Here is a 27,827-nt window from a genome sequence, read left to right on the forward strand (position 1 = left end):
CAGACTGCCTGAATTCAAATCCTGGTGCCACCCTTATGAGCTGTGTGATGTGAGGTGAGTTATTTGACCTCTCTGAGCCTCGTTTTCCTCATCCGCAAAAAGATGGCTAATAATACTACCTGCTCTTGGCGTCGTAGAGATAAAATGAGTCAATACTTGTAAAGCCTCAGCACAGAACCGGGCACGTTTAGAACTCAGTAAAGATCAGCTACTGTTTATTATTCTGTAGAATAGACAAAAGCATGTCTGCTCAGGCTATGTCATGACCATGACCAAGGGGCCTGCAATTCTACCCCTTCAGCCTCTACCCACACTCCCCACGCAGATTCTTGTGGTACCTCCGGGGGCCCTGGGCCGTGGTGAGATAGCAGATGTTTAACAGCTGGCTCTCCAGCGGGGTAGGAGAAAGGGAGCCCTGATGTTAGCGTTTGCCAGTTTCTGCGGAGTATACACGCCCGATAGTGGCCAATTGTAAGATACCCCCTGAGGTCACTGCACACAGACTTAGGGAGAGACGCATGCACACAACTGGCTCCGGCACACCACTGGCCCTAGGACTCAGAGGAGCCTAGTTTGGAACCCAGAGAATCCTGCAGGTCCCTCCTAGCTCTGGCTTCGTATGTTCTACCTGAGGGTAGCCCAAAGTTTGGAGCTAAGCCCCCAGTGGCAGGGAAATATCAGGGAATGGGCAGAGTACGGAGCAAGAACAGAGGTTGGAGAGGTCAGGGTCTTGGTTTTATGCCTGATCCAAAAGGCAATGTGTCTGACAGTTCGGTGACTATTAATTAGGTGACACTGAATCAGCAGAACTGCTTCCTGTGGCTAAAAGGCTTTCTCTTAGCTTGCAGCTCCTCAGTTACTGTAGGGCCCTTTGGGCAGCGAGCCTCACCTGAGAGATAGGAACATGGTAATGGCATGGATGGCAGAGACCTTCAAGGACGGGGTGTGTGTGTGTGTGTGTGTGTGTGTGTGTGTGTGTGTGTGTGAGGGGAGCACAGGCCAGGACAGGCTGAGATCAGTGGACCTACACACACAGCAGTTACCCTAGTAGAAGGCAACCTGAGAAACAGAAAGACCACAGAGAGAAGCACTAGCCTGGGTTTTAGGCCCAGCACTGTGCGACTTTGTTTCCCCTTCTGAAAATATGAGAATTATGATGCCTACCATGCCTTCTTTACAGGAATATTATAGGATCAAATGAAACAATAAGCTATGAAAGTTTTATTCAGATGGAAAGGATTAAGCCCTACTCATCAGAGAAGTGGCAAAACATCCAGGGGTTGACCAAAGGCCACTGAAACCAGTCAGTTGCTAGGGCAGGTATCAGGCACCCACTCCTTTCACCACCAAGAAAAGTGGGAGCATTGGCAGGGTATTCACAGTATTGGACTGGAACCAGAAATTATAGGCCACAAGAAAGTGATTCTTCATCTGACGCCTCCACACCTCACCTCTGCTCCTGTGTGTCAGGGATCATTACAGCCTCTGAGTTTTAGCTTTCCTATATCTAAAATTGGGATAATGAGGAGAAAGGCTGAAGAGTAAGATGAAGAGTTAGCGTGGCGTCCCATGCATGGGTCCTGCTTCTGACGGGGTACGGCCCTGCTCGTCTCGCTCTGATAAAGAGCTGCCTTGGCCCCAAATCCACGCAGGACCTCACAGCCCTCACTGCCTCGCTTTTAGATTCTGAAGAAAGACATCTGACTGGCCCTGACGGGCCTTTTGAGCAATGCCACATAACTCCTGGGTGCTTGGCCAGCCTGTGCAAGGGCTGCCCTTCAGTCATGGCCGGAAAGGGATCCCAGCACAGAGAGACCCGGGCCACTTAGGGCAGACTCCTTTAGAAGCCGGCGCAGGGAGCAGGCCACAACCAGTCTCTCTGGAACCTCTTGCCTTCGCCGGACATGTTTCCAGTCATTTCATGGCCCCTGCACCCTCAGAAATAAAATTCTGGAAGACCTGTGGCCGGCACACGAGACCACCCTGAACGTCATACCAACGGTGCAGGTGTCAGTGAGAGGGTAGTTTGGGGAGTTTGAGCTGTAAGTGAAAGAAATGGCTCCGTCTCAGAGTAAACACTCTCCTGTAAATAGGGACCACGATCGCTGTCCTTTGTGGGAAGTTTTAGCATCCCTTCATTTCTCTCCCTACCTTGGAGTCTCACTATCTTAATTAGGCAAAAAGAAGTAAAGACGGTTTCTTTGTGGAATGTTTATGAAAAATTCAGCAGCATCTGTACGTTTTTGGTTGAATCATATGATATCGCCATGTTCATGGGTCCAGAATGGTCCAATGTCAGCAATTTCAACCTAATAGGAAGTTTCCAATAAATACTTTCTCTACAGCCTCTCACTCCACCATGACCTCCTCCACCAGAAAATATTAAAACCTCAATACACTGACTTCAGGTCACTTACAGCTCAACACAAGTTGTAATGGGCAAAACACCTCTCCCCAGTGTGCAGACAGGAGCGGGCTTCGGCTCAGACAGCACTTTGCAAATCCCCTGCCCTGTGCCCGCTCGAGCTGGGGGCGTGCTGCTGATGGTGCCAGACCCAGACTTAGCAATGCAGCAAAAACCCTGTGTTCTCAGTTCTCAGGTTGGGGAATTCCAAAGATGGGTCTTCTGTTCAATTGTCGTTTTTTTGTTTTTCTGTTTCTCCTCCTCTCTGGAAATTAGGGCAATTGCACATGCAAATATACAAAAAGGGAACAATTGATGGTTGATTGACAGGGAAGAGCAGTGCATCTTCCCTTGGTGCAGCCCCCGCCAGCCCAGCAGGTCTTCTCAACCACCCAGGGCGTGGTGGAGGATGTGGGCACAGAGGAATGGGAGGTAGCTGAGGCAGAACCCAGAAGTCACCGGCCTGAGGGCCGAGTCAGCCACCGACACCAGGGAACTCAGGGAACTCAGTCCCTTTCCCTCTCTGGGGCTCAGATTCCTCCCTTGCAAAATGAACAGCTAGGTGTCCTCTCACCATCCTGTGATCTCTTCAGCATCCATGATCTCTGAGAGGGGTGCACACAGTCAGATAACCTGGAAGGAGACAGCACAGCCGGCATGAGCCCAGCGTCCACTTTGATGGTGAACTAGTGGTCCCCATTCAGCCCCACACCCTGACCCTCTCCACTCTGCCCTCTTCCCAGAAGCCCTCCCCCCAGGCACTCTCGGGCTCCACCCCCTTCCCACAACCCCTCCTATTCCTCTGTAACCCCCAGCCACCATCCTTAGCCTCTCTTCTTCCTCTCACCCATCTCGGCTCCTTGGAGACACTACTCTGTAGATGGATCTGGAAGTGCCTGATTTGTTGATTGCTGATGAATTAGTCGACACCACAATGTCACATAACCCCGTGGGCCTCAGTTTTCCCCTCTGACATTCTGTCCTCTGTCCCTTCGCTTTAGCATATTCAATACTGCCACTGCACAGGCACATTTTGGGCGAGAGTTGGGACAGCAAGGCTGGGGAGGGCCCCGAGCAGTGGCCCCCACGATGCATTTCCTCGAAAGCCGCGTGTTCCACCTCAGCTGGAGACTGGCTCACGTAGCTCCCCCGGCATCACCAGCCTCCATGTGGCTTTTAAAGGCATTTCTGGCTTTCCTTCTTACCTGCATTTCCACAGCTAATACTAGGAATAAATCTATGCCACTTGGGAGCGTTTACCAGGATCTCCACATCTGCCCATCTCCTCCCCAGAACCAGAGATCACTGATGGACTGCTAGCTTCCACAGAATGTCCACTCTCCTCCAGCACACTGAGTACAACAACAAAGTCACTTTCCTTTACAGCTTCTGTCTCATCCCCTCAACCATGTCCGATGGACCCTCCATGGAATGCCCTGAAATTGTGCCACAGGACAGTTTTGATCCCAGCAACCCTGTAGGATAGATAGGACACGGATGATTTATGCCCATTTTACAGGCACAAAAAGCAAGACTTGGAAAGAGTAAGCCAGGTGTCCAAGTCTTTGCCCTCAGATCAACGGTCCAGTAGCCTTGCCTGCTGGACATGCTCTTACTAACTAACTCTTGGCATCCACGTTGAGTGTGTGATGCTCCTGTCTCAGTGACTCTTCCCTTGCCTCGTCCCTCCTGACCAGCCCTCTCTAGTAACCATGGTGACAGGGACCCTACAGGCACTGGTTCTCTTTGTCCAGCTTGGAGCCTTCCCCATAGACCTCACCATATACCCCGGGCTGCTCTCTGCTGGGCATGGCGTATCCCCAGGTGATGAATGTATACACCACGTCTCCATGTGTCTCCCTACTCACATGTCGCCTCTCCATACGCTGTCACCTGGTAACCTCTACACGTCCTTCATGCCACCTGCAAGGTGCTCCTTAACAGCTACAAATAATGAAAGGAGAGGCCACCAGCCAGGGCACCGGCTGCCACCGATTTTTGCACTGGGGGGTTGAAAACAGGCCCGGCACAGTGGAACGCTGCTTCCTGGGTATGGGGTTGTTTTGTGTCTAAATGAACCTCTCTTCAGCTGCTGCCCCCTACCCTCGTCGATGCCATGCCAGTTGCCTCTGCGCAATGCACTCTGATTTCCCTACTGTGATTCCTCATGGGCTGTTAAGCCCGGGTTGCCCATGAATCTCAGCCTACAAGGCAGCAATCACAAGCAAGCAGTTGGAAATTACTTTCCCTGGATGAGGCCACAGACAGGCCAAAACCCAGGCTGAAGCCTCTGATCAAGACACCAGTCAGAGTGGGGCTAAGAATGAAAGGATAGGCTGTGTTGCAGGTCTGGAAAACCACTGCTCGCTGGTAATTAGGACCCAGCAAGGCCCACAGAAGAAAGCTGACTCCACTGTCTCCTGCAGACTGATGGACATGGCAGCCCCTGCAACCCGTTTCGTCAGGGGGAGTGGTGGCAATGAGCCAGCACTCGTCACGCTTTCCTCGGGGTCAGGCACACCGAGAGTGTTATGGACGCTGACTCAGTTTCTCCTCACAGAGAGCCGATGAAGAAGGTACTCTTTACCTCCATGATACACGTGAGAAACTGAGTCTCAGTGAGGCTAAGCCGCTTGCCCGAGCGTACAGAGTGCGTGAGTGCTGGAGCAGAGTCAAACTCAGGCAGCCTGTCTTCAGAGCTCAGCTCGGGACCCACTGCGGGGTCCTGACTGTGTCTGGGCGCCTTTTGTGGGGCATCTCGGTGAACACTGTTAACAGGAAGGGAGCATTGAATTAGGAGTCTGTCCTGACAGAAGGAGCTGGGTGTGACTAGAAGAAAGCGGGCTGCCCTCAGCTCCGCCAAGTTCCTTCTCTGTGGTCGGGACAAGAATCAGACCTCTTAGTGGCTTTGTAACTACCTCACGGAATTGTGACAAGGACTAAATCTCATGTTATTGTTGAGGTGCTTCAGAAACCATGATGTTGACCATAGAAGCCGTAGAACTGGCTGTCGTATGAATAAACAATGCATGAAGAGCACTGGCCCTGCTACTCACCAGCTAACTGAGATGTCCCGGCTGGCTTGGTGAACCTCTGAGCTCTAGCGTTGCCACCACAGAATGACCCCGGTGATCCATGGCCATCTTCTTACCTTGCTTCCTATCCACCTGGTTGTCCAAGTTGCAGCAAAGCCCCAGTGAGCTGAGGCCCATGGGAGCCTGAGGACACACAGCACACCAGGTGAACGGAAAGCATTTGTTATGACTGGGTTTGTGTTAAGATGCCCTCTCCAGAGATCTGCCAGCACTGTACAGATACAGTTAATTCCTTCTCAGAAACAGACCCAGATGGACTACCCTGGGGGTCCATCTGGCTGCGTAGAGGTGCCAAGTCAGCCTCAGAGAGATAGGGAGACTCCGGCTACTGGGGTGAGGGTGGAATCCTGTAACTCACGCTTTCAATCCCCGCCCAACCTGGCACAAACCATGTTGCCTCTGTGAGAAGGGAACAGACTCCTTCACCCCCAAATTTCCCCTTGTCCTGGGGGATCAGTTGGTCAGCCTATATCAAGTTTGTGGGAAAGTCTTCAAGGTGTCACAGAAAACCCCGACAGCCGTCCTTGCAGCCAAACCCAGGACTAGCACCATTAGAATTTGCATAATTTGAAATGCCAGTTATTAGACTCTCTCCGAGTCCTACTGGATGAGAAATGCCGGGGGTTTCAGCAGCATGATTTTAATGCATGCTAAAGTTTGAGAACCACTTCCTTGGAGTAAATCCCAGTTACATCTGTGGCTCACGGAAGGCACTCTGCAGATGTAGAAGGTAAACTTTATGGCAGCTCATTTCCTGAGCAGTCATTACTCCCAGGGCCGGAGGCTAAAAGGCAGTGGAGGGGAAAGTACCCCTCCTTTCCCCTCCCCTACGTTCCCCTCACTCCCCAAATAGTGTCTGCATCTTAGGAGTGAATCGGCCCATAAATCAGTTCTTTCATCATTAACAAGAGGTAAGAGGAAACAGGCCTTCCCAAATTCTTTTCTTTGGAGCCCAGAATCTAGACCTAAATCTCTCTACCCTCTAAGAAAGACGCCAGGATCTTAGCTGCAGGCAGACCCAGAAGCTCGGAGCCTGAGCCTGTCGCTCCCTCCCTGACACACACATATACCCCATCCCATCCAAAGCAACTAATTATCTGATTGTCTTTAGTGGTCCTGTTCAGTATTTCTCCCAAGTGCTAATGGAGCTGCTCCCGCCTCTCATTGCTAAGCATAGAAATCTGCTCTTGACAGGTAGCTCCAGGTTAATTAATAACCAGGACATGATCAGAAGCAAGCAGGCACACTTTCTGTTTAGCCTGGCATCCCCCAGCATACTGGCATATCTGACTTGGGAACCTCAGGGGACTAAAACACGCCATGTCTCATTTATCTCTGGGGTCCCGCATGGCATGTGGAGGTGCTCGGGAGTTGTTTTGGTTGAGAACACTCTGAGCTCACCGGAGTGTTGTCAGCGGAGCCTGGGTTGAAGAGTTCAGTGCTGGGCTGTGACCCGGTGGGTGGCAGTACCTGCGAGGAGGAGGAGGAGGATCTGATTCATGGTGCAGATCTGGAGAGCGTAACACTGGCCTGGGGTGAGCAGGAGCTGCCAACAAGGGAATGTTGACGTTGGCTGGGGTGATCACCCACTGCCATCCCACGGTCCTCATCATTCGATACCTCGATGCCCATCAGGAGGCAAGGGACAAGAGAAAGCTCAGGATGTGGAGCCTGAAAGGTGACACTGGAACTAAACAACTGAGTGATCTTTGGCAAGTTACTAAATCCTCCAAAATTGTTTCTCATCTGGAATACGGAGAGAGTAAAACCTGTGTTCCGGGGTTGCTGTCAGATTCAAGGGAAGCTCTTTATCACATAGAGTCGCTGTCTCTTCTCTCCAGCCCCTCTCAGGACTCAGTTCTTTGAAGTAAGAATATAGGAATCTTGGAGTCCTAAAAGTCGAGGAAAATAGGTTCCAAATTAGCTGCGTAAGGGCTTGCAGAATGAGGCAAAGAATGGCATGGTCTGGCCACCCAATCTTTGCAGCTAGGCTTGTGCCCAGAAGCTGATGGCCACTGGCTAACAGTGGTGGCTTCTCAGAAATTTGTCATGAGTTCCTCCACGTACAGACACTAACCTCAACCCGATGCTTACCCATTGCAATTCCCACCCCACCCTCCAGGGTCTGGACGCTGAGGTCAATAGGTGACATGATCAAGAATGGAGAAGATGACACAAAGGAGTCAGTACCATTGATTCCATTTATCTAAAATGCATTCCTCTAGCAGAGGAATGATCAGGATTTTTCTCCTCAAGCAGGGTCAGAGAACCCTACCCATAGAATATTCTAGAAAGTGTACTTACTAGATTGGCACCCAGGAGATCACGATTCTCATCCCTCTCTACCCCTATCTAACCTTGAACCAGCTTCCTCATTTATAAAACCAGGTGACGGTAGCATGTCATAGAGTTGTTGTCAGGATCAAATGAAATCATTTATGGTGTTGAGCTTCAAAAAGTGGAGTGTGCCGAGCAAATGAAGGTCTTCATTATCCTGAGTCGCTCTTCAAGGGAGACAAAAGTGAGGTCAGGGGAGCGAGTGTAGACCAAGTCTGACTAGCAGCACAAGAAATTATAAGCAAAATTATCCCACTGATTGAAACGGAGACCAAGAAAGTGTATTGCAGAGTGAATGACCAGCTCTTGGGGGTGCCCAGCCAGGTCTGCTGCCTCTGATTTTCATCTCCTCCCAGTTCTGAGACTGACAGATGGATGCAGGAATTGCTTCTTAGTTCCGTGAGTGAAACGGACACAGAGAATAGTTTACAGTTTACCCCGGGGCCAGTAAATCCAAACTCCTCTGCACTGTGTTGTGCCTGAAACACATTAAATCTGGTATAAGATGAGGCATAAAATATAGCAGAGTTTAGTTGATTTGTTAATTTAACTGTCAATGGAAATCAAATGTCGAGATTCACTGCACGGCAAAGTGGCAATTTGTACCTATGTTAGAAGTGCAGTCTAAATCGTGATTTAGAAGCCTTGCCAGAACACCGTGGGCGTCTCAGGGATGCCATGTGGTAGCCCTGAGAAGTGTCAACAGCTTGGCAGTCCAGCATGTAACGTCGGTCTCCCCATCCCTACCCGTCCTCACTTGCACCACCAGGAGGTTCTCAGGCAGGCAAGGATCAGGGTGTGAATGAGGAGTAGATTCCTAAAAATAAAGCAGAGACTCCATTCAAAAGGTACCTTCCTATGGATCTTTTTTTTCCCCTCGAAAAATGGATTGAATCCCTATGCTGCCTGCCACCTGCAGTGCTTGTGAGACACTAATGAGATAATGGAGGTGAAAGTGCTTTGAAGAGTTTCATGAATAGAAATGCAGAGTGAATAGGTATCCTTAGAATGTAGGCATAGGTCTAGGAAAAGAGAAAGGACGCTTCTTTTAGAGTAACTACTTCCTTTTTTATGATTTTAAAAGTTATATGTGCCCATTACAGATCACATAAATTCAGAAAGGTAGCAAAAAGAAAACCCAAAGCATTCAGCTCAGAGGTAACTTTGGTTAACAATTGGATGTATTCCTTCCAGCTTTTCTTTCTGTGTATGAATGTATTTTGCCATGCTGTTTCATGTCTTAGATGCAGGGGTGTGTGTGTGTGTGTGTGTGTGTGTGTGTGTGTGTGTGTGTGTGTGTGTTTAATTAATTTATCATAAAAATTTTCTCATGTTAGTGAAAGTTCTTCAAAAAACATCTTTGTGTGAGGCAGGTGTGCCAGTTTTATTACCATTCCCATATCACTGGACTTCTTGTTTCCGTGTTTTTACTTTTATGGTTATATAATCTGCTTTTGAGTCTATGTCCACGTATAACTCTCTGTTTCTTCAACGATGTTTCCTAGAAATGAAACTCCGAGGTCTAAGATGCTGAACAAAATTTTTAAGGTTCTTGAAACGCATTGCCAAACTTTTCTGGAAAACTTCTATCAGTTCACATTCTCAGCAGCAGTATGTAAAAGTCCCTAACTCACTATACCTTTGCTAGTACTGAATATTATTTTTAAATTTTTGCTGGTTTAATGCAGCTCAAATTTTAAAAATCTAACCCACGTGTGCTTATGTGCTTCTGAGGTAACCCTATAGAAAATGGCTAAATGAACGTGCTGTTGTACGACTACCCAGATGCAGGTGAAAATGCTGTCAACTAGAGCACTTAGGAGGGCCCACAAAACCATTTTTCTTGGAATTCGGTGTCAGAAAGAGCATTCGTTTTTCTATGAACACTTTGAATCTTATAGTTTGGTCCTATTTCCCTTTTTGCTTTGGCTTCTAGGAAGCACAGACGTGTACATTAGCCAAACTTTAGGTAGCATATAGAAACCTTATACGGCACATTTACACTAAAATATTACCCTTAGGTCACCCTCATTTATTTTATTCATATATTTTTTATTACACGTAATTATAGGTCATTTCAAATCATTTCTGGAACAGTGTAGAAATAATTGAGGTTTTCATCTATTATCTTCAAAGACTTGAGCTTGTTTATTTTCATTGAAGAGGTAGTTTTGCCATCAGTGAAACAGACTGTATAAGAAGTCCTGACTAGTGGGCCTCACCTCTATTTCCTTTCTGAAACTTAAATTCAGAGTGATGCACAGAGAAGTCTCCAGCCCTAGAGTCCTGGTAAAATTCAAATGTGATTAACTAGCTCACCCTGCCTACCCTTCCTTTTCCCTTTCTCCACTGGCAGGAGGCCTCAGAGGTTGGACATGACTGTTGCAGGAAGTAGGCAGCTTAGCCCAAAGGTGTCCTGTGCCACAGCTCTTTCTGAGCATATTTTCTCTGCGGAGCCTACGTTTGACATAATACATTCCAGGCCAACAGGGCTAGCCCCGTAGATAACTTGGATGAGTCCCAATCATCGCCATTGGTGGTGCTGGTCTTTGTCCTGGACTCTGCAATCGGCAAGGAAGCTGCTCTGCCAGCACGTTGGCTATGCTCCAGGGAGGTCCAGAAGTGACTCTGCTGCTGCTTCACGATCCAGGATCAGGCTTCAGAGCTGCCCAAACCCCCGAGGTCTGAGCCAGCATCCTCCCTCCCACTTGGCACCTGCCCTCTCCCCTTTGCAGTGCCAAGCACTTCAACAGAGAGCCACGAGGGGCAGCCAGCACAGAGCAGGCCCTCTGAAGCCAAGGCCTGCCACCGTCTACCAAGAGGCAGGTGTGTGCAGAGCACATGAGGACTGCTCTTGTCTGCCCAGAGAGCTGAGATGACAAGGCAGGCCAGTGGCCGCCCATCTGCGCGCAGAACAGAGCTTCCTGCCCATTCTTCTCATCGGGAAGATGGAGTGCCAGGTAGAAGGACTGGAGAGAGAGATGTTACAGGCCAGCCTCTCTCTGGCTGTTTTCCTAACCTCTACTTAGTCCTTACAATTTCCCTGCAAGAGAACAAGACACTCTTCCCATTTTACAGAAGAGGAAACTGAGTCTCAGAGAGGTTGGACCATCCAAGACCATACCAATAGTAAGTGGGTGAGCTGAACTTGAACTAGGTCTGCTAACTCCAGAGCCTTCGTTCCCTCCACTCACTGTGCTCTGAAGGGAAGCAGGAGAGGGTGGCTGTGGCTGGGAAGGCTGGGACCCACGGGGAGAAACCATGTGTCAGCTCCACCACGTCGTTCACCACAGGGGGAGCAGGGCCAAAGCAGGGACGTGGCTGCCTGCCTCTCTCCAGACACCATGACACAGCCACTCTAGGGGTGACTGGCTTCACAAACTGTTGGCATGTGTTACAGGTGTCATGGAGGAAGAGATGGGTCCTCAGAGCAGAGAAGGAGAGGGAGGAAGGCATCTCTCCATCCTCAGGCCAGTCGTGGCTTCACTAAGAATCCACAACGCATGAACCTTTGTGGTGACTACACCTGTGGAGCCATCTGCTCTCAGAGTCCCAAGGACCACACTTTGTGACAGGGAGCTGGTGGAGGGAAACAGGGAGGAGCTCGTGATGGGGGAGCTGAGTGAACGTGGACCAGAGCCAGCTAGGTCACCAAGGCTCTCTCTCCACACCTCACCCTCTGCATCCAGTCAGCCAGTCGGCTCCTCCCAGAGCCCTGCCTTCCCAGAATGCCCCTCACCTCAGGACCGTGCTGGACATGCCACGCTGAGCCACAGCCAGAGTCCTCCTGGCACTCCTTCCCTGCCCTATGAGGCCATGGAGGCCCTGCAGGAGGAAGGAGTATGGGTGGTCCAAGTCACTGCCCCTTGGCACCATTCCATATTGGCAGTAGCCTGCTCCTCTTGTCTGCTTCTACAGATAAATGTCCCCCCTTGCCCAGACGCTCAAGCCCAGATGCAAGTGCCATCTTGTACTGCTTCCTCCATCATCTCATCATCTTATCCTAATGATGCTACCTTTGAAACAGCTCTCACCAGCCCCCTCCTCTCCACCCCACAGCCTTGTGCTGACCCAGGCCTCTCTGAACTCCTGTGATGGCCCTCTGGCCACCTGCGTCTCCAAGCCCCTCCCCACCCCACACCTTTGTCCACACCCCCCTAGGATGTGCTCCTAGCCCTGTCTCCTGCTCTGGTCCTGTTCCGTCTTCAAGCACATTAGATATTCTTTGTCACCTGTGGTCTTATAATCCACAGTCCTCCCTCTTGTTTATTCCAGAGGTTTCTGAAATGGCCTTTTCCACTCTGATGGGTGTAGTATATCGATACAGAGTACGGGCTTCAGAGTCAGGCAGACCTGCTCAAGTCCTGGTTCTGCCGATACTCTGACCCTGGGAATGACTTTACAAATGTTGGATCCCAGTTTCCTTCTCAGGACAATGGAGATGACAACACCTACTTCATACAGTTGTGTATGGTCTAAATAAGATAATGCATATAAAGCCTAGAGTCTGGACTCTGCTATGTCATTCAGGCTTTCATGACTTGCTTCCTGCTTGTTTTGCCAGCTTGCCCACCTGGCCCCCCAGGTCACCCAGACAACCTCCTGTTCCCTGAGCATGCTGTCCTCTTCTTGGGACTCCCTTGTCCTTTCTCCTTGTCTGATGAACTCCTGTGAATTCTCTGAGCACAACTCAGTGTCACCTCTTTTCTAGAGTCTTCCTTTGCCCCATCCTCTGTGTGCCTGTTACTCATACATTTCCATTATTTATTTTTGAATAACAAATACGCCAGAGTGTAGCTGCTTAAAACAACTATTATATTTTGTGGGACAAGAATTTGGTCAGGACTCAGCTGGGTAAATTTTTGTATCATGTGGCGTGGACGGAGGTCATGCAGTGCGATTCAGCTGAAAGATCAACTGGTGTGCAGCCTTCGCTACATGGGCAAAGACGGTAGGGAGGCTGAGCTTGGCTGGGACTGTCCCCTGAGTGCCTACCCTTGACCTCTCCAGCATGGTAGCCTTGAGGTAGTCAAACTTCTTGCATGGAAGCTTCAGGCTCCAGAGACAAATGTATCCATGAGCAAGGTGGGAGAAGCATAGCTTTTAAGATCTAACCTCAAAACTCACATGGTGGCTTCCAGCCTATGCTATTAGTCCAAGCAGTCACGAGCCTGCCTAGATTCAATGGGAGAAAACAAATCCCCCCACCCCTCAAGAATCTTCTCAAGAGGATTATTAAAGAATTTCAGATAGGATTTAAAACTGTCACAACACACACCTATTTTAACACTTTATCTTTATTTTTATTATTAGCCCACATATCTGCCCCAATATACAAGATGGCCTCAAGAATGTAGACTATGTTTTCATCATCCACCATTTACTGAACACCTACTATGTACCAGACACTGAGGCTTACCTATTATTTTTCTAAACCTTGAAACAACCCTGTGAGATAGATGCTGAAGCGCAAGGCAATCGAGTACTTTATACAAGACCAATTGTTGGAGTCAGAATTCAATTTCGATCCATCTGTCTCCAAAACCAGAACCCTTTTCCTTAGCCTCTGCGTGTGCTCAGCAAATTACAGAGACCGGTGGAGATTCAGGACAGCCACAGAACTAAACACTTGCCATCGAGTCCATTTAAAATAGGTCGTCCTGGCACTCCCAGGATACCACAGCACAAAAGCTTTCTTCTCTGGACCCTTTCTGACCTGAGAGGAGGCGTGTGCTGCTGCTCCTGTGACCTGGAAGGTCTGCCTGAGACCTGTGAGCAGGACTCGTCCTGTCCGTGTCCTCACAGACCTGTCCCAGCAAGTCTTGTCTGTTTTCTCAGCTATTTTCTCTAAACGAAACTGTAAACTCTATTCAGTAGCACTTCACTCTCAAGCACATAGTACCTGGCAGAAAACCTCCAGGGAGTTCGGGAAATACTCATAAAAGTGGAAATGGAGCCCTGTGTGCCAGGGGACCTGCTGGGCCTGAAGCAGCCCTCTGTGTGACGTGCTCTACATTTAATAGCCAGAGCGGGGGCTGAGAGGATTCTCGCTGAGCTGGGAGTCTCCCGTAGGCTTTCCAATTTGCCATCCACATTTATCACTATTATTAGATCCCCCTCCTCCCACCCCGGCACCTTCCACCTCCACGTGGAACTCTTCTCCACTGTTCCCTGTTGCTGAGAACTTGACCCACGGCGGAGGGGGAATCAGGGCCCCTTAGAGCAGACCTGCTCCAACCCCATCATTTCACAGATAAACTGCCTGCAGCCAAGAGAGGACACGTGTTCCATCCAATGTCATTCAACTAGTACATGGCAGTGTTGGGGCAGACCTGAGGTCTCCTCACGGCCAGCCAGTGCATTTTGGTTTGTCCACTGCCTCACACACCAGCATATTCCACTGGAAGCCAAACAGAAGGGGCATTTAAAAGAAGTAAGAGAAGAAGAAGAACCTGAACTCCTCGCAGGGCCACAGCAACAGACATCTCATTAGGCCATTTCGATATCTCTTGCCCTGCCATCTTAATTAGGCCTTATTTTTCCAGGCCCTAGTCAGGCATCTTTTTGTTTAATTGTGGCAAAAACATATAACACAACATAAAATTCACCGTCTTAAAAACCGCTTTTAAGAGTAGAGTTCAGTTGTGTTAAAAAATATTCATGACGGGAAACTAACTTCTAAAACTTTTTCATCTTGCAAAATTGAAACTCCATACCCGGTAAACAATTCTCCATTCTCCCGTCCCACCTGTCCTGGAAACCAGCATTCCACTATCTATCTCCATGAATTTGCAGTATTTGTCTTTTTGTGACTGTTTTACTTCACTTAGTGTAATGTCCTCAGGGTTCATCCATCTTGTAGCATGTGTCAGAATTTACTTCCTTTTTAAGGCTGAATAATATTCCATTGTATGTGTATACCACATTTTATCTATCCATTCATCTGTGGATAGACATTGGGGTTGCTTCCACCTTTTGGCGATTGTGAATAATGCTACTATGAACATAGGTGTACAAATATCTCTTCGAAACCCTGCTTTCAATTTTTTGGATGTATATACCCAGAAGTGAAATGCTGGATCATATGGTAATTCTATTTTTAATTTTTTTGAGCAACCACCATAACATTTTCCATAGTGGCTACACCATTTTACATTCCCACCAACAGTATACACGTGTTCCAGTTTCTTCTCTACATTCCTCCAATACTTGTTATTTTCCATTTTTTATAGTAACCATCCTAAATCACTTATTTTCTTGTATATTTCATTTATGTCCATTCAAGGAATCAAGTGAAAGACAATAACACACACACGCACACGCACACACACACACACACACACACACACACAAAACAGCTGGTACATAGTAGGTGCTCATTGAATATTATTTCTTCTCATTATTATTTTCTGTCCTTCCTCCCTGCCTGTCATCCAGCTTTCCCTTTTCACTAGGTTTCTCCCAGTTTTGTGGTTCTGAGAAGATCAGAGCCTGACATGAGAGTCTTAGAAAAGAACTAAAAACTCAAAAATATAAAGACATTCTTGACTTCTAGCCACAGCAAGTGATGTTGATCTTTTCCTAGGAGCTTCTACCCCCTTTCCAGATGTCTTTGCCTATCAAACTGAATGACGTGGAAGCTCCTCACATGGCCTCCGAGGAAACCCTACTTCCTCCTGACTTCACTGCAAGTAGCCCATCCACTGAACATCGATAGCTGGGGGCCTGGTCGCAGCCTCCCTCTTGGTTTTGAGCCTGGAAGGGGAAGTCTTTTCCAACAGTGTCCCAGACTCTCACTACTAGCGTGAGACACCCATCACTTCTCTCTGCCACGTGTGTGGGGCTCCCAGCAGCCCGTGCCGGCTGCAGCTTCCTTACCCCACCCACCCCATTAGTGTTCAGTGTGCGGTCGTCATCCAAAATGGAGCTGGCAGCACTGAGAAGATCTCTAGGAACAGTCACTGCCATGAGCCTCTTACATGATCTGTTCTTCATATGGACAGATCCTAGCTTTGTACTCCAGTAGCCATGGGCTTGGGGCTATATGGAAGTCCTCTCCAGTGAAATGCCTTTTCTCTGAAATGCCAGTTCTAAATTGTGAATAAAAGAAAACTCCTGCTTCTGAATCTATTGCCCAAAATTATTTATGGAAGAGATACATTCACCTATTCTTTCAGCAAACGTTTAGCGAGACCCCCACCGTATGCCAGGCACTGTTCTAGGAACTGGGGGTTCAGCCGAGAAAACACAGACTAAGCCCTCCATCCCATAACGCTAGTGGGGGAGAAAGACTAGTGACAAAACCAGGAAGGAAAGTGTCGATTGCCCAGGTGTAAGTAGTAAGGAGAAACAGTACAGCAGGGGAGGGAGCCAGGAAGTGTCTGTGCTTGGGGGTTGGGGCAGAGGAGAGACTTTAGATAAGGTCACCAGGGAAAGCCTCTCTGAGAAGATAACATTTCAGTAAAGACAAGGAGGTGAGGGAGTGAGCTTCTACGGCTTTGGTGAGATGCTATATGAATGTCAGGTGGTTTGCAATAAAAATAAAATCTTAATCATTTTCTGGTACTCAGCGGTTTACAAAGTAATTTTCCATAACTATCTCATTTGACCCAATCACCTCCAAGAGAGATGGGATTTTTGCCTGACCTAGGAAACAAACTATGAATTCTGATATTCAGTGCCCATCTTCTTCCCCCATGCCTGGACGCTGCCTTAGCACCTGCCTGGTACTGTCATTCCCCTAAAAACATTTTTTTCAGCCTCTGAGGGACTAGAAGCCATCCAGCCTCACTCTCCATGCCTCCACGATCCCCTGACGCTGCCAGCTTCCTTTCCCTGGTCTCCATCTCCAGCCTGGGGCACACATTTTCTCTCGGGCGCGCCACTGGCTTGCAGTCCACAGTCCTCCCTCTTGTTTATTCCTGGGGCCCCTGATACGGCCTTTTCCTCATGGTGGGTCTAGCATATTGATTAAGAACGTGGGCTGCAGAGTCAGACAGACATAAAATCCTGCCTCTAGGACCTCAGGAATGTCTTCACAAATCCTTGGATTCTAGTTTTCTTCTCAATAAAATGGAGATAATAACAACTAGTTCACAGAGTAGTTGCTGTAAGGTCTAAATCAAGTAATGTAAATAAAGCCTTTCATACAGTGTCAAGAAGAGTATAAACGTTCAATAGTCAATAAATGGCGGTAGTTATTGTCATGCTTGATACCTGCATTAGCACCCAGGGCCATCTTGTCTCGTGAGCAGGCAGCCAAAGCTCACACCATGGTTACCATGGAGCCCAGGAGGCAAGATGGCCTCCCATCTATATCCAAGGGGCCGACTCTACCCAGCTGCCTTCGGTGGAGGCACCTCAACCCATGATTGACACTCCTGCCTCTGCTCCGCCAGTCGGAATGACGCCGGCTCCCCTTTGTGATCCGTTCCAAGCAGCCTTCTCCACACCGTAATCTGCATAGTCCCTGCACTGGTCTCGGGTGTAGCTATAATTTGTTTGTGATTATTAGTAATTCTCCAAGGTATGATTGGAATTGTTCATTGTTTCCTGAACAAACAAGAAGAGAAAAACAACGTATTTTATGGGGAGCTGTGATGCAGAAGGGTTGAATATCACCGCTTTCCAGGGAGAGTGATGGTAAAATGTACACAGAGGTCATTTATAGTATTAAAAGTAAAATTATTGCTATGTCTTTTCAGCAAAGCAATGAAGATAAATGCCGAATAGGGAAACCTTGGGAAAAGGGCCATGCAAGAAAATAAAGGGACTGTTGAGGGTACAAAGGAATAAGAAAATTTTTACTTTCTTCAGAGAGCTCAACAGTGAAATGAAACACATGCTGTTTTCCTACTAATGGCCTAAGGGAATCTTTGTGGTTCTTCGTAAATTTATATGGAGACCGACTTTGTCCAAGGAATTGGGATTTTGAAACAAACCCTCACTGGCTCTGTCGTGTCAGCTAGCAGCCCTGGTTTCATCCGAGCACCATCCTTGGTGTCGCCCTGCCTCTCACCCTCACCTCCAGGCCGTCAGCCCTCCTGCCAGGGTCACCTCACACAACTCACTTCTCTCCGTCTCCACTATCCCCAGCCTCGTGCAAGCTGCTTCATCACTTGCTTGGTTGATTAAAACAGCCTACGAACTGGTTTTTCCACTTCTATTGCCTTCTCTTATCCATGCTCCTTTAATGGCTCAGAATGATCTTTTATAAAACTAATCAAATGGCATTCAGTCTCTTGTCTAAACTCCTTAAGCAAAATCCACACAACTTCCCACAGCCTGCAAGGTCCTGCCTTGTTGGGCCTCTGCCTCCTTCCCTGGCCACCTTTCACAACCCTCACGACACTCAGTGACACTCTTAAGCCTCCCTGGCCTCTGCTCTGTTTCTAGATCAGAAGTTTCTTTTCCCAATCCCCAGCCCTCACCCCCAGTGTTGTAGGGCCTGCTTCTCCAGAGGCTATTTACATGGTTGCCTCTCTCTTTTCCTTCAGTATCAGCTCAAATAGCTCCTCCCCAGAGAGGACTCATGGGACCCATCTATCAAACCAGATCATCCGTGTTACCCTCTGTTCACTACCTGAACCCCAGTGCCAGGTGCTTAGCAGAAGCTCTGAATATAGTTGTTCACTAATCCAAACATTAAATGGAATGGGTGGGAGGGGAAGGTGGGGAGAATTTCTATGGTATAAGCTAAAGGAATTAGCAATTTCCAGAATGCAAGGAAATTCCACCTCTCCCCACCCTTCTCCCTAAACTTGGTGATCTGTTTTGCACGCCTTCACCATGCATTCATTAGTGCTCGCTGTGTGCCAGGCATCTCTAGGAGATAAGTAAGATGGACCACCTGCCTCAAAGAATTTAGAATTTAGTGGGAGAAGCCAGCAATGCAGACGTATCGCACAACAGGGTGAGGTGAGCACACAGTTAAAGGTGTGTAGCGATTACCAGGGCACTCCACAGGGAGTCACATGTCTTCCTTAAAGGAAGAAGAACGAGCCTTTGAGAAAGGGACATCTGAATTAGGAGGAATTGTTCAAATGGAGAAGCTGATTCTAAGCAACAGAATCGGGTTAGACAAAGGCTGTGGGGATGGTCACATGTTCAGGAAATGGCAAGTCACAGTGTTTAGCTAAAGATGCAAAGGATACAGTACAGCCGGGGATGGGGGTTGTGACAGGTGTGCAAAGTCTTTATTTGGATTGAATGCCATGGATGCCAGCAAAGGTTTATAGTAGGATTAGAGCCTAAAAGGAGCTGGGCTCAGAAAGCTAACTCCGGGAGGGAGTTAGGCGGGAGGGGAGGACGGGGGTGACTCCAGAGACAAAAAATCTTGAAATTTCATCATTGCAACTATTATTATTCACAGCTATTACTGTATTGCAAATCACTATTGGGTTTGTGTCTATCATCGTTTTGCTGACAGAGTCTAGCCCTGTGGATCCTCTCCTCTATGATGGGATGTGAGGGATTCCCAAAGGTGCTGTTTGTCCCCAAGATTTGGCCTGTCCAACCCCGTTATTGATCCTTTCCCACCCACCCTCCATGGCCAATTCTCCCAAACCCTTTGGGATACTCTCTGAAATTAGCTCACAAGAACCCCACATATTATTTATGTGTATAATTTCATTTTATCCTCACCAAAATCCTATCAATTAGATATCACCCCTGATTTACAGAAGAAAGAACCCTGTGAACTGTGTCAGAGTTCACCGCTAGCTAGCAGATGAGGGGACTGGAACGGAATATTATTTTGTTCTAAACCTGAGCAGTCTCAATCAATACAAAGTGATAACTTAGGCCGCTGAAGAAATAACAGAAATAGAATCTAGGTGTGAAAGGAACTCTGAGAACCCTGCAGCCAGGAGGGAATTGTCATAGTGACAGGGTGTGTGGGGCTGGCAGGCTTGGCTTCTTCCAAGGGAAAGAGAAACTGAAGATCCACCTATTCCTCCAACACTAGAGCTTCTCAGACGTTGGTGTACCCAACCGCCACCAAGGGAGCTTGCGGAGCATGCTGGCCCCAGGGTTCTACCGCCAGGTATTCTGACTCCGTAGGTGTACAAGGGGGCCAGAAAGCAGCACGATTACCAAGTTCCTGTGTGTGTTGCAGGGAGCCTGTGGACACACCATCAACGCAATAGCCTAAGCCCATGGGGAACGTGCATGTCTGGCTTTAGAGGTTCCACACGCAAGGAAACTAAGACCCAGGAGAGGAGTGACCTGCTGGTGGCCCCAGAGGCCTTGTAACAGAGCTAGGCCTCCAACTAGCTCTCTCCGTTCCCAGCGCAGTGCTTTCTAACCCTACTGGCAACCCTCCACAGCTAGGCCCTCTCCTCGCCCATTTATATTTGAGTAGCACCCCAAGATGCCAGCTGTTTAATGAGGTTGTCCACACTGCAATTTATGAGGCCCGAAGCCCTCCACAGGGCTGGTCTCTGCCAGGCGTGATTTACACGCTTCCCGGGCCTCGCAGCACCATTAGCACCGTAGGAACAGCTGTTAGCCTGTGCATGCTGTTTGACTCCATCTTCATCACGTCCCCATCCATCTTCATGGCTCTGGGCTTGTTTGCCCTTGCGTACCTGATTCTCCTCGTCCCGGGAAACATTAAGTTTCTACCAGCAGGTAGGAACCTGGCCCAGACCCTAGGCTCCAGCTTCAGCCCCACTCTGGACCTCCCCACCCTCCAGAAGCCAGACTCTTCCCACATGCCATATCCCCTTGTCTTTCATTTAAGAGGAAGACCCCCCTTCTCACTGAAGCAGTACTCAATTTTCCCACCTTCAGTGAGGGTCATTGGTTAGGCAACAGCAAGCAGGTGGGAGACGGCCCAAAAGCTGATACAAATGTGCCTCTTTTAATGCCACATAAATCACCTTAATTAAAAATTAATTAACTGACCTAAAATTTGACAGTCATTTAAAAAAGGAATGTGAGTAAAGAGAGTTGTGTAGATTTTGTAGCATCAAATCTCCAAGACATGATTGAAGGCGGGGAATGTGCGGGGTTTCTGCTTTGAATACACAAGTAGGGGGAAAGGCTCATTCGCAGCAAGTGAACCCAATAAGTCACTCCTGGTGTGGAACAGCGATTCCTGTAACCTGACCTGGGCCACACGTATCTCAGGTGCAAATGTGAACTAATTTCTACTGCATTGGAGAGGAGATAAATGGGCAAAGAAATGTGGCATGCTGTTTCAGGAGACATGTTCCAGGATGCAAATGACAGATGAGTAAGACAGGAAAAGCCAGCATGAGGCAACCATGAGAAGCTGGCCGGGTGAGTGGCTTAGTCAAGATGCATAGAAGGCAGAAGGTTTCAGGGGAGAGTCATTCAATGGTCAGCCTTACTAAGGATGGCACTAACTATATCGCATCACCCTGAAAAAAATACAGCCACCAACAACCATTGCCCAGAACTCCAAAATCAAGATGTCGCAAATGGATGGTGGTCTTAAAGGTTGGATTTAAGGCCCCACCCTCCTTGTACCAGGGGGCAGTGGAGACCCATGAAGTTACGTAAAGGACGCACCCAAAACACATAGGTACTCAGGGATCGATCCTCCAGCCCTCTGAGGAAGTGATTCTCAACCCTGTGCCCAGGAGAATCACCCAGGGAGCTTTTCAAACCACCAATGCCAAGGGCCTCTCCTTCAGAGACACTTATTTCATTGATCCAGGTGGGGCCTGAAGATCAACAGTATTTCTAACTTCCCAGGTGACTCCCATGGGCAGTCACCTCTCCAGAAGGTGATCTAATCCGAGTTGTGTGAGAGGAACCTGGAATCATCTGACCAGGTTCTGGGCTGGGCCTTTCCCTGTCGTTTACTTGCTGTGAGACCACAGGCCAAGCACCTGGCAGTAACTGTTTGCATTTTGTAGTGCCTTACCGTTTAAAAAGCATTTCTCAGCATATTATTGAGTCTTTGGAATCCTCACTTTTCTCATTAATCAAATGGGAATAATAACTGTGCTGCTAGTTTTTTTATAAGATTCAAACAAGGAAGGATTAGCACATTGTAAGCTATGAAAATGCTGTACAAAGGTAAGAAATGATGACAATTTACTATCCCCAGTGACATACATCATTATTCTGGGAATAACTGCTTTTCCAAAGATAAATAAATTTCCACAGAGAAGATCCTTACTAACACAAGATGCCCACGCATCACAGCAAGCTTTCTGTGATGAGGGTATTTGGCATTACAATGGTTACCAGGATTCAGTGACACCTTGGGTGGAAAGCATCAGGAAGTGCCAGCAGGAAGTGGGAGCTGGCTTCTCATGTCCAAGCCCCGCCCCTTCCTCGCAGCTCCGGAGGCTGCAGGGCTTTGGCCTCCCAGGGCCTCAGGTTAACATACTCCATAAGCTGGAACAATCATTTCACAGCCACAGAGAGGTTGCTGTTTAAGAAACTCAGGCCCTTGATTAAAACCATTCACCAAGGGTCCTTCCCTCCTTGGAATTTATGGGCCCCATAAAAAAAGAACTTGAGAAGACAGAGTAGTTGTTTTTTGTTGCGCCTCATTAGTTTTGCATTTGGACTGGCAGTATAGATCAGGGTACCAGGTTTCCATCTAATTGAATCTCTCACAAGCATAAAGTTCCTGTGGTACAGAGGAAGCAATGCCAGGGAGCCTGGACGGCTCCAGCCAGGGAAAGGAGACAGGGAGGAGCTGGTAGAAGCAGAGCTGAAGGAGATTGCTTCTCGGGCTCTGACTGTGCTTTAGCTGAGAAAAGAGAGGTGCTGGGGATAAACTCTAGGGCATCGAGAGAGTGAAAGCAGCACTAACCTCCCACTGCTGGACCCCTCCTTTGTCAAGGTTTGGGGTGAAGGACAGGGATGCCGACTTCTTGCCCTTCTGTACCCACTATCATGGCTCCTAAGGACACCCATCACCTAGGAGGACCTCACAGGCAACACAGTACAAAGGATAAAGAACAAAATGTCAAGAATGTGGGGTTCCACCAATCCCTCAGCAAGCCATGTAACCGCTCTAAGCCTTTGTATTCTCAACTACAAAATGGGTATAATAAAACCTTCCATAAATGATACATAGGAGCTATTGGGGTGGGGAGATCTCAATGCAAGGTACTACTGTAGACTCATGAAAATTCGATACCTGCCTTCCAGTCACTTCCAGTTTGGTGAAGAAGACAGGCATACAAGCAGCTGGTTATAACATGAGGCAGAATGTCCACCATGTTAAGTGCAAGAAGTACTATGCTGTAAAAGTCCAAGTGAAAGGACAGTGTCTGGACGGGGAGAATGGGAGGATGCACAAAAGTGTTGTGGATGAGGTGGTGAGGTCTAGGTCTCCATTACTGAGAGATGAGGTGATGCTGGAAAATGTTCCCAAATAAGAAGGCAATTCAAAGACTGTGAAATGTGACCCACATATCACCACTCCCACGCGGAGCAAACTCTTTAAGCAAAGGAGAAAAAAGAACTCACCCAGGAAAACAGGATAGGCTTGGATTAGTACAAACTTAAAACTCCAGTATATCAAGATACATCATCACCTGAACGAAAATACATACAAAATACTGGGGGACATTGTCAAACATAGAATAATAAATAGTTTCACATCCCTATTCACTATCTCATACAACTCCATATGAAAACATGAAGAACCTAATAGATAAATTGGCAAGTGGAAATGGGCAAAGTAAAAGTAAAATAAAGCTAGTAACGTGAAAAAAATATTCATCCTCACTAACTACCACAGAAATACAAAAATAAAACAGCAGGGAAATACCTTTAGTTAAAAGTAAAAACTATGGTCCTATTCAGGGTTGGCCAGCATGTAGTAAGAGGGCAATGTATGTATGAACACAGCTGGTGAGAGTGCAAATTGGATTACCTTCTAGGAAGTAATTTAACAATATATATCAAGGGCCTTTAAAATGTTTATACCCTTTGATTCAGTAAGTCCACTTCTGGGAATGTATCCTATGAAAATAATCTGAAATGCAAGCAAAGGTTTATGCTCAAAGATATTCTTCAAAATGTTATTATAAACAGTCTAACAATCCAATCATTGAAGAATGTTTAAATAAATGACTGTACGTATCCCAAAGTATTGTAGCCATTAAAAAGTATTCTTCTGGAGAATTTTTCAACCTTTGGACAAGCTCATGATATAACCTTAATTATTTTAAGGCATATGTGCACATAACACAACTATACACACTGTTATTTATTTTCATCTTGATTAAATTTATTGGGGTGACATTGGTCAAATGATATAGGTTTCAAGCACAGGCCTAAAAAACGAAAGAGAAAACTTCTGAGATGTTAAAAATGATGGCGTCTAGATAAGGGGATTCTAGGCATTGCTTTTGTTTATTTTTACCCTGGTTTCCAACTTTAGACGGTAGGCATCTATTTTTAGAAGGAAAGTAAAAGAACTCTAAGGGAATGACAAATCATTGGTGTGTGGCAACATGTGGAAACATGTTCGTGAAAACACTAAAAGAAACAAGGCCTAATCATAAAGTGTGAATAAAACACACCACAACTTACATGTGTTGCATAGGTTGAGGAAGACATCACAAGTTTTTTATTTTGCTTATGTTTTCTTCAGTCGACCTGGGAGCGAAGGAAACAAGGCCCTAACCGTACGTAATTAATGATCCCACATGAGGCATAAGAAAAATGCTTTGGGAACTAGAAACCACCAAGCAAATGTGAACAATTTTTCTTATTATCCTAAATACCTTTCCCCTGAAAGAGGGGCAGAGAGGACAGGCAGTGTCACTGGGCAGGCAGGGCCCGCCAGCTAAGGTCACGCACCTGTCCGGCCCTCACAGCCACCACCCTTCACCCTCACTTAATCGGGAATGTCCCCCTATTGAGTGGAAATAAAAAAGCCGCCCTGTCCTGGTGGTTATAAAGTTTAGTGAACAGTCAGGTAAAGTGCTGGCGCTGTGTTTGGCGGGTGGCAGATACAACATAGATGAATCCAGGTATCCTTGCTGTGATCTTGTTTCCTGGGACCAAGTCCACAACCACCCCCAGCAAAGCCCCTGAGTCCTCCCTTCAGGGAGGCCGCCCTCTGCCGGGGGAGGAGTGTGCCATCCGAGGACCAGCACCAGCATCTGAGCAGCATTTTATTCCCCAGCTTCCAACAGGACGTGACTGACTAATTGTGAGTCTCCTGGCACTTGGAATCAATAAGGGATTTGGAGAACACGTTGGCTTAGTCTGTCTTGAGGCCAGGGATGGAAAGGGGTAGCATTTTTCCTTCTGTGTGAGGAAGAAAGGGGCAGAGGTGACCAGGGAACCACAGAAATCTAGCCACTGAGCAGTTGATGTAAAGTTTCTGGGTTACAAACGACCGAGACCCCGGCTGACTTAGTCTGCCATTGCAGCTGGAGCCAGGTTTACATGGTGTGGTAGTTTCCTGTTGCTGCTCTAACAAGCTACCACAAGCCTGGTGGCTTAAAACAACACGAAATTGTTCTCTTAGAGCTCTGAAGGGCCGAAGTCCAAAATCTGTTTCAGGCCAAAGTCATGTTGTCAGCAGGGCTGGCTCCTTCTGGAAGCTCTAAGGGAGAGTCCACATCCTTGCCTTTTCCAACTTCTAGCAGCTTCCTGCGTTCCTTGGCTTCCTCACATTACTCCTTCCTCGCGGTACGTCAAACTCTTGCTGCCATCATCACCTCTCCTGCTTCTTACTTTGACGTTCTTTCCATCTTTATAAGAACCTTGTGGTTACACCTGGATAATCCAGAATAATCTCTCCGTCTACAGGTCCTTAACTTAACCATATTAGCAAAGGGCCTTTTCCCACATAAAGTTACATATCCGCAGGTTTGGGGGATTAGGACGTGGGTCTCTGTGTGGGTCCATTGTTCAGCCAGCCATGGGTAGGTCACCTACTGTGCAGGCTTCTTGTGGATACCCATAGAGTGCAGGGAGTGGCCAGAGCAGAGGGGGACAGAGGCTCAAACAACTTGGTGAAGAAGATGGGAACTAGAGCTGGTTCTACAGCCAGGCTGCATAGAACAAACACCAGATGAGTCTAAAGCACAGAGCTCGTGGGGAGAGACAGATAGGTGAGACAGGATAGGAAATTTGGGTCCAGATCACAAAGGCCCTTGAAGAGCAGGTGGAAGAACTTGAATGTGATTCCCTGAAGGAAGCAGGGCTGTGTTTCCCATATCCAGGAGTTATCCAGAATGCCGAGCTAGGCTGGAAGCCCGTCTTACAATGCCAGGTAGCCATCATCCATCAGTTGACAAATTGAGTCTTACCTAGACTAGTGTGGAAAAGACAGCCCAAGGCACCTCCAGCATTCCCCTTCCAAGAGATGGAGAGAGCAGCTTTGCAGTCTTGACAGACTCGGTCTGAATCCCATTTACCAGGCGTGTGACCTTAGGCAAGTCATTGAACCTCTCTGACTCAGTCCCCCACGCAGGAAATGGGCACTGCTAAGACTTGCCCAGCTTCTTTACAGAGCCCGATGTGCTGAGGTACACAGAGGGATTCTAGAAGTAAACAGGCTGAACTTGATGGGAATGTCCGTGCTTTTGGAAATAGTTCACCGAACCAGAAATTCATGGATTTTTAGGTATTAAAAATCATCTGACTTAGAGAGTCCCACATCACACTGATCTGGGAGGTTTTATGAAAATAAAATTTAATAAATGCAAGTCTAATTTCACAGCCAGAGTTGAAGGAGCCCACCCCTGACATGAGGCTCGGAGAAGCTGTGGGACCTGACAAAGTGGGAGTTCTGGTTCATCCTCTCTACCACCCAGGCAGGTGGCCTGGGGGTGGGGATCCTGCTGAGGCAGCAGGGGCCATGCGGATGGAGCTAGAAAAAGGGACAGGGTGCAAAGCAGCCATACGTGGGGTGGGCCCTGCCTGTTCATCTCCACAGGGGCTAAAAGCTCCCCCTCCCACACCAGCCAAAAGCTGAGTGACAGGAGGTGCTGTCAGAAGCACCAGCCAGGTCCTTGCTAGGTGGTCTCTGGGCAAAATGCCCATTCAGTAGGACAGGCTAGGCCAGGCCAGCCTTCTCCTCCTTGCACCTGGCTCTCTGGGATCACAGTTAATTAATTACCATGATGCATTGTTGTGGATACAGGAATGAGTAACTGCTAACAGGTTCATTATAAACTCTTGCCCTCTCCCTTCCTCCACTGGCTAATCCGATTTATCTAGAATTTCAGAACTGGAACAGACCTTAGAAATATCATTAAAACTCTCCTTTTAAGCATGGAAAGACAGGGGGCTAGTCAGGCAGAGACACACACCTGGTGTGTCAGCATCACACAGCCAGTCATGGAGGATGGTCCAGGCCTGGCCTCTCACACTGGTGCTTTTCCTGTTCCACGACCCAAAGTGCTGCATGTTTCAAGACTCACTCCAGTGGTGGAATCTGGAGTCAAGCATGGGGGAGATACACTGGGCCAGATATTCCCTTGCTACTCCAGATGTGACCTTGAGGATAGATCTGTCTATGTGCACGTGAGACCCCACCTGCAGGCTGTCTACCTGACACACTAAAGCCACGGTTTGAGGACCCATGAGTTCCCCCAGAGTGTTGGGGGAAACGTGGACCAAACCTCGTCCACTCTACTACTCACCATCGCTAGAAAATGAGAACCCCTGCACCCCCGCAGTGGGTGGGGGGCGGCGGTGAGGGAAGTTAGTGTTTTGACTTCCTCTCAGCCTCCTGGTGTTGGCCCTGGTTGTGGCCAGATTGAGATGCTGGTGTCTCCATCAGGCCTTGGGATGTGAACAGCAGGACGGAGTGATGCTCTCCCTGAACCTTCCGACGGGACCACCCAAACTGACCAGGGGCATGTTTCTCTGTGTGTCTCCAGGAACTTCCCCGGGATCCAAGATGGCCTTGCAGAGTTCCTTCACCTGCTGGAATGGGACAGTCCTCCAGCTCGGGCAGGCCTGTGACTTCCACCGGGACTGCGCCCAGGGAGAAGATGAGGGCCAGCTGTGCAGTGAGTAGATGGGGTCTG

The 27,827-nt window shown here is 48.0% G+C and overlaps 1 protein-coding gene across 1 annotated transcript in view; it reads left to right on the plus strand.

The window, feature by feature from the left end:
• Positions 1–27,827, plus strand: part of ALK (ALK receptor tyrosine kinase) — a 646,243-nt gene that overhangs the window by 511,863 nt on the left and 106,553 nt on the right. The window contains exon 6 of the mRNA XM_033125413.1: positions 27,678–27,809. Coding sequence (XP_032981304.1) covers positions 27,678–27,809 — 132 coding nt within the window. The remainder of the gene's footprint in view (positions 1–27,677; positions 27,810–27,827) is intronic.

This window comes from Rhinolophus ferrumequinum, chromosome 13 (assembly GCF_004115265.2).
Source record: "Rhinolophus ferrumequinum isolate MPI-CBG mRhiFer1 chromosome 13, mRhiFer1_v1.p, whole genome shotgun sequence".
In the NCBI taxonomy this organism is placed as follows: Eukaryota; Metazoa; Chordata; class Mammalia; order Chiroptera; family Rhinolophidae; genus Rhinolophus; species Rhinolophus ferrumequinum.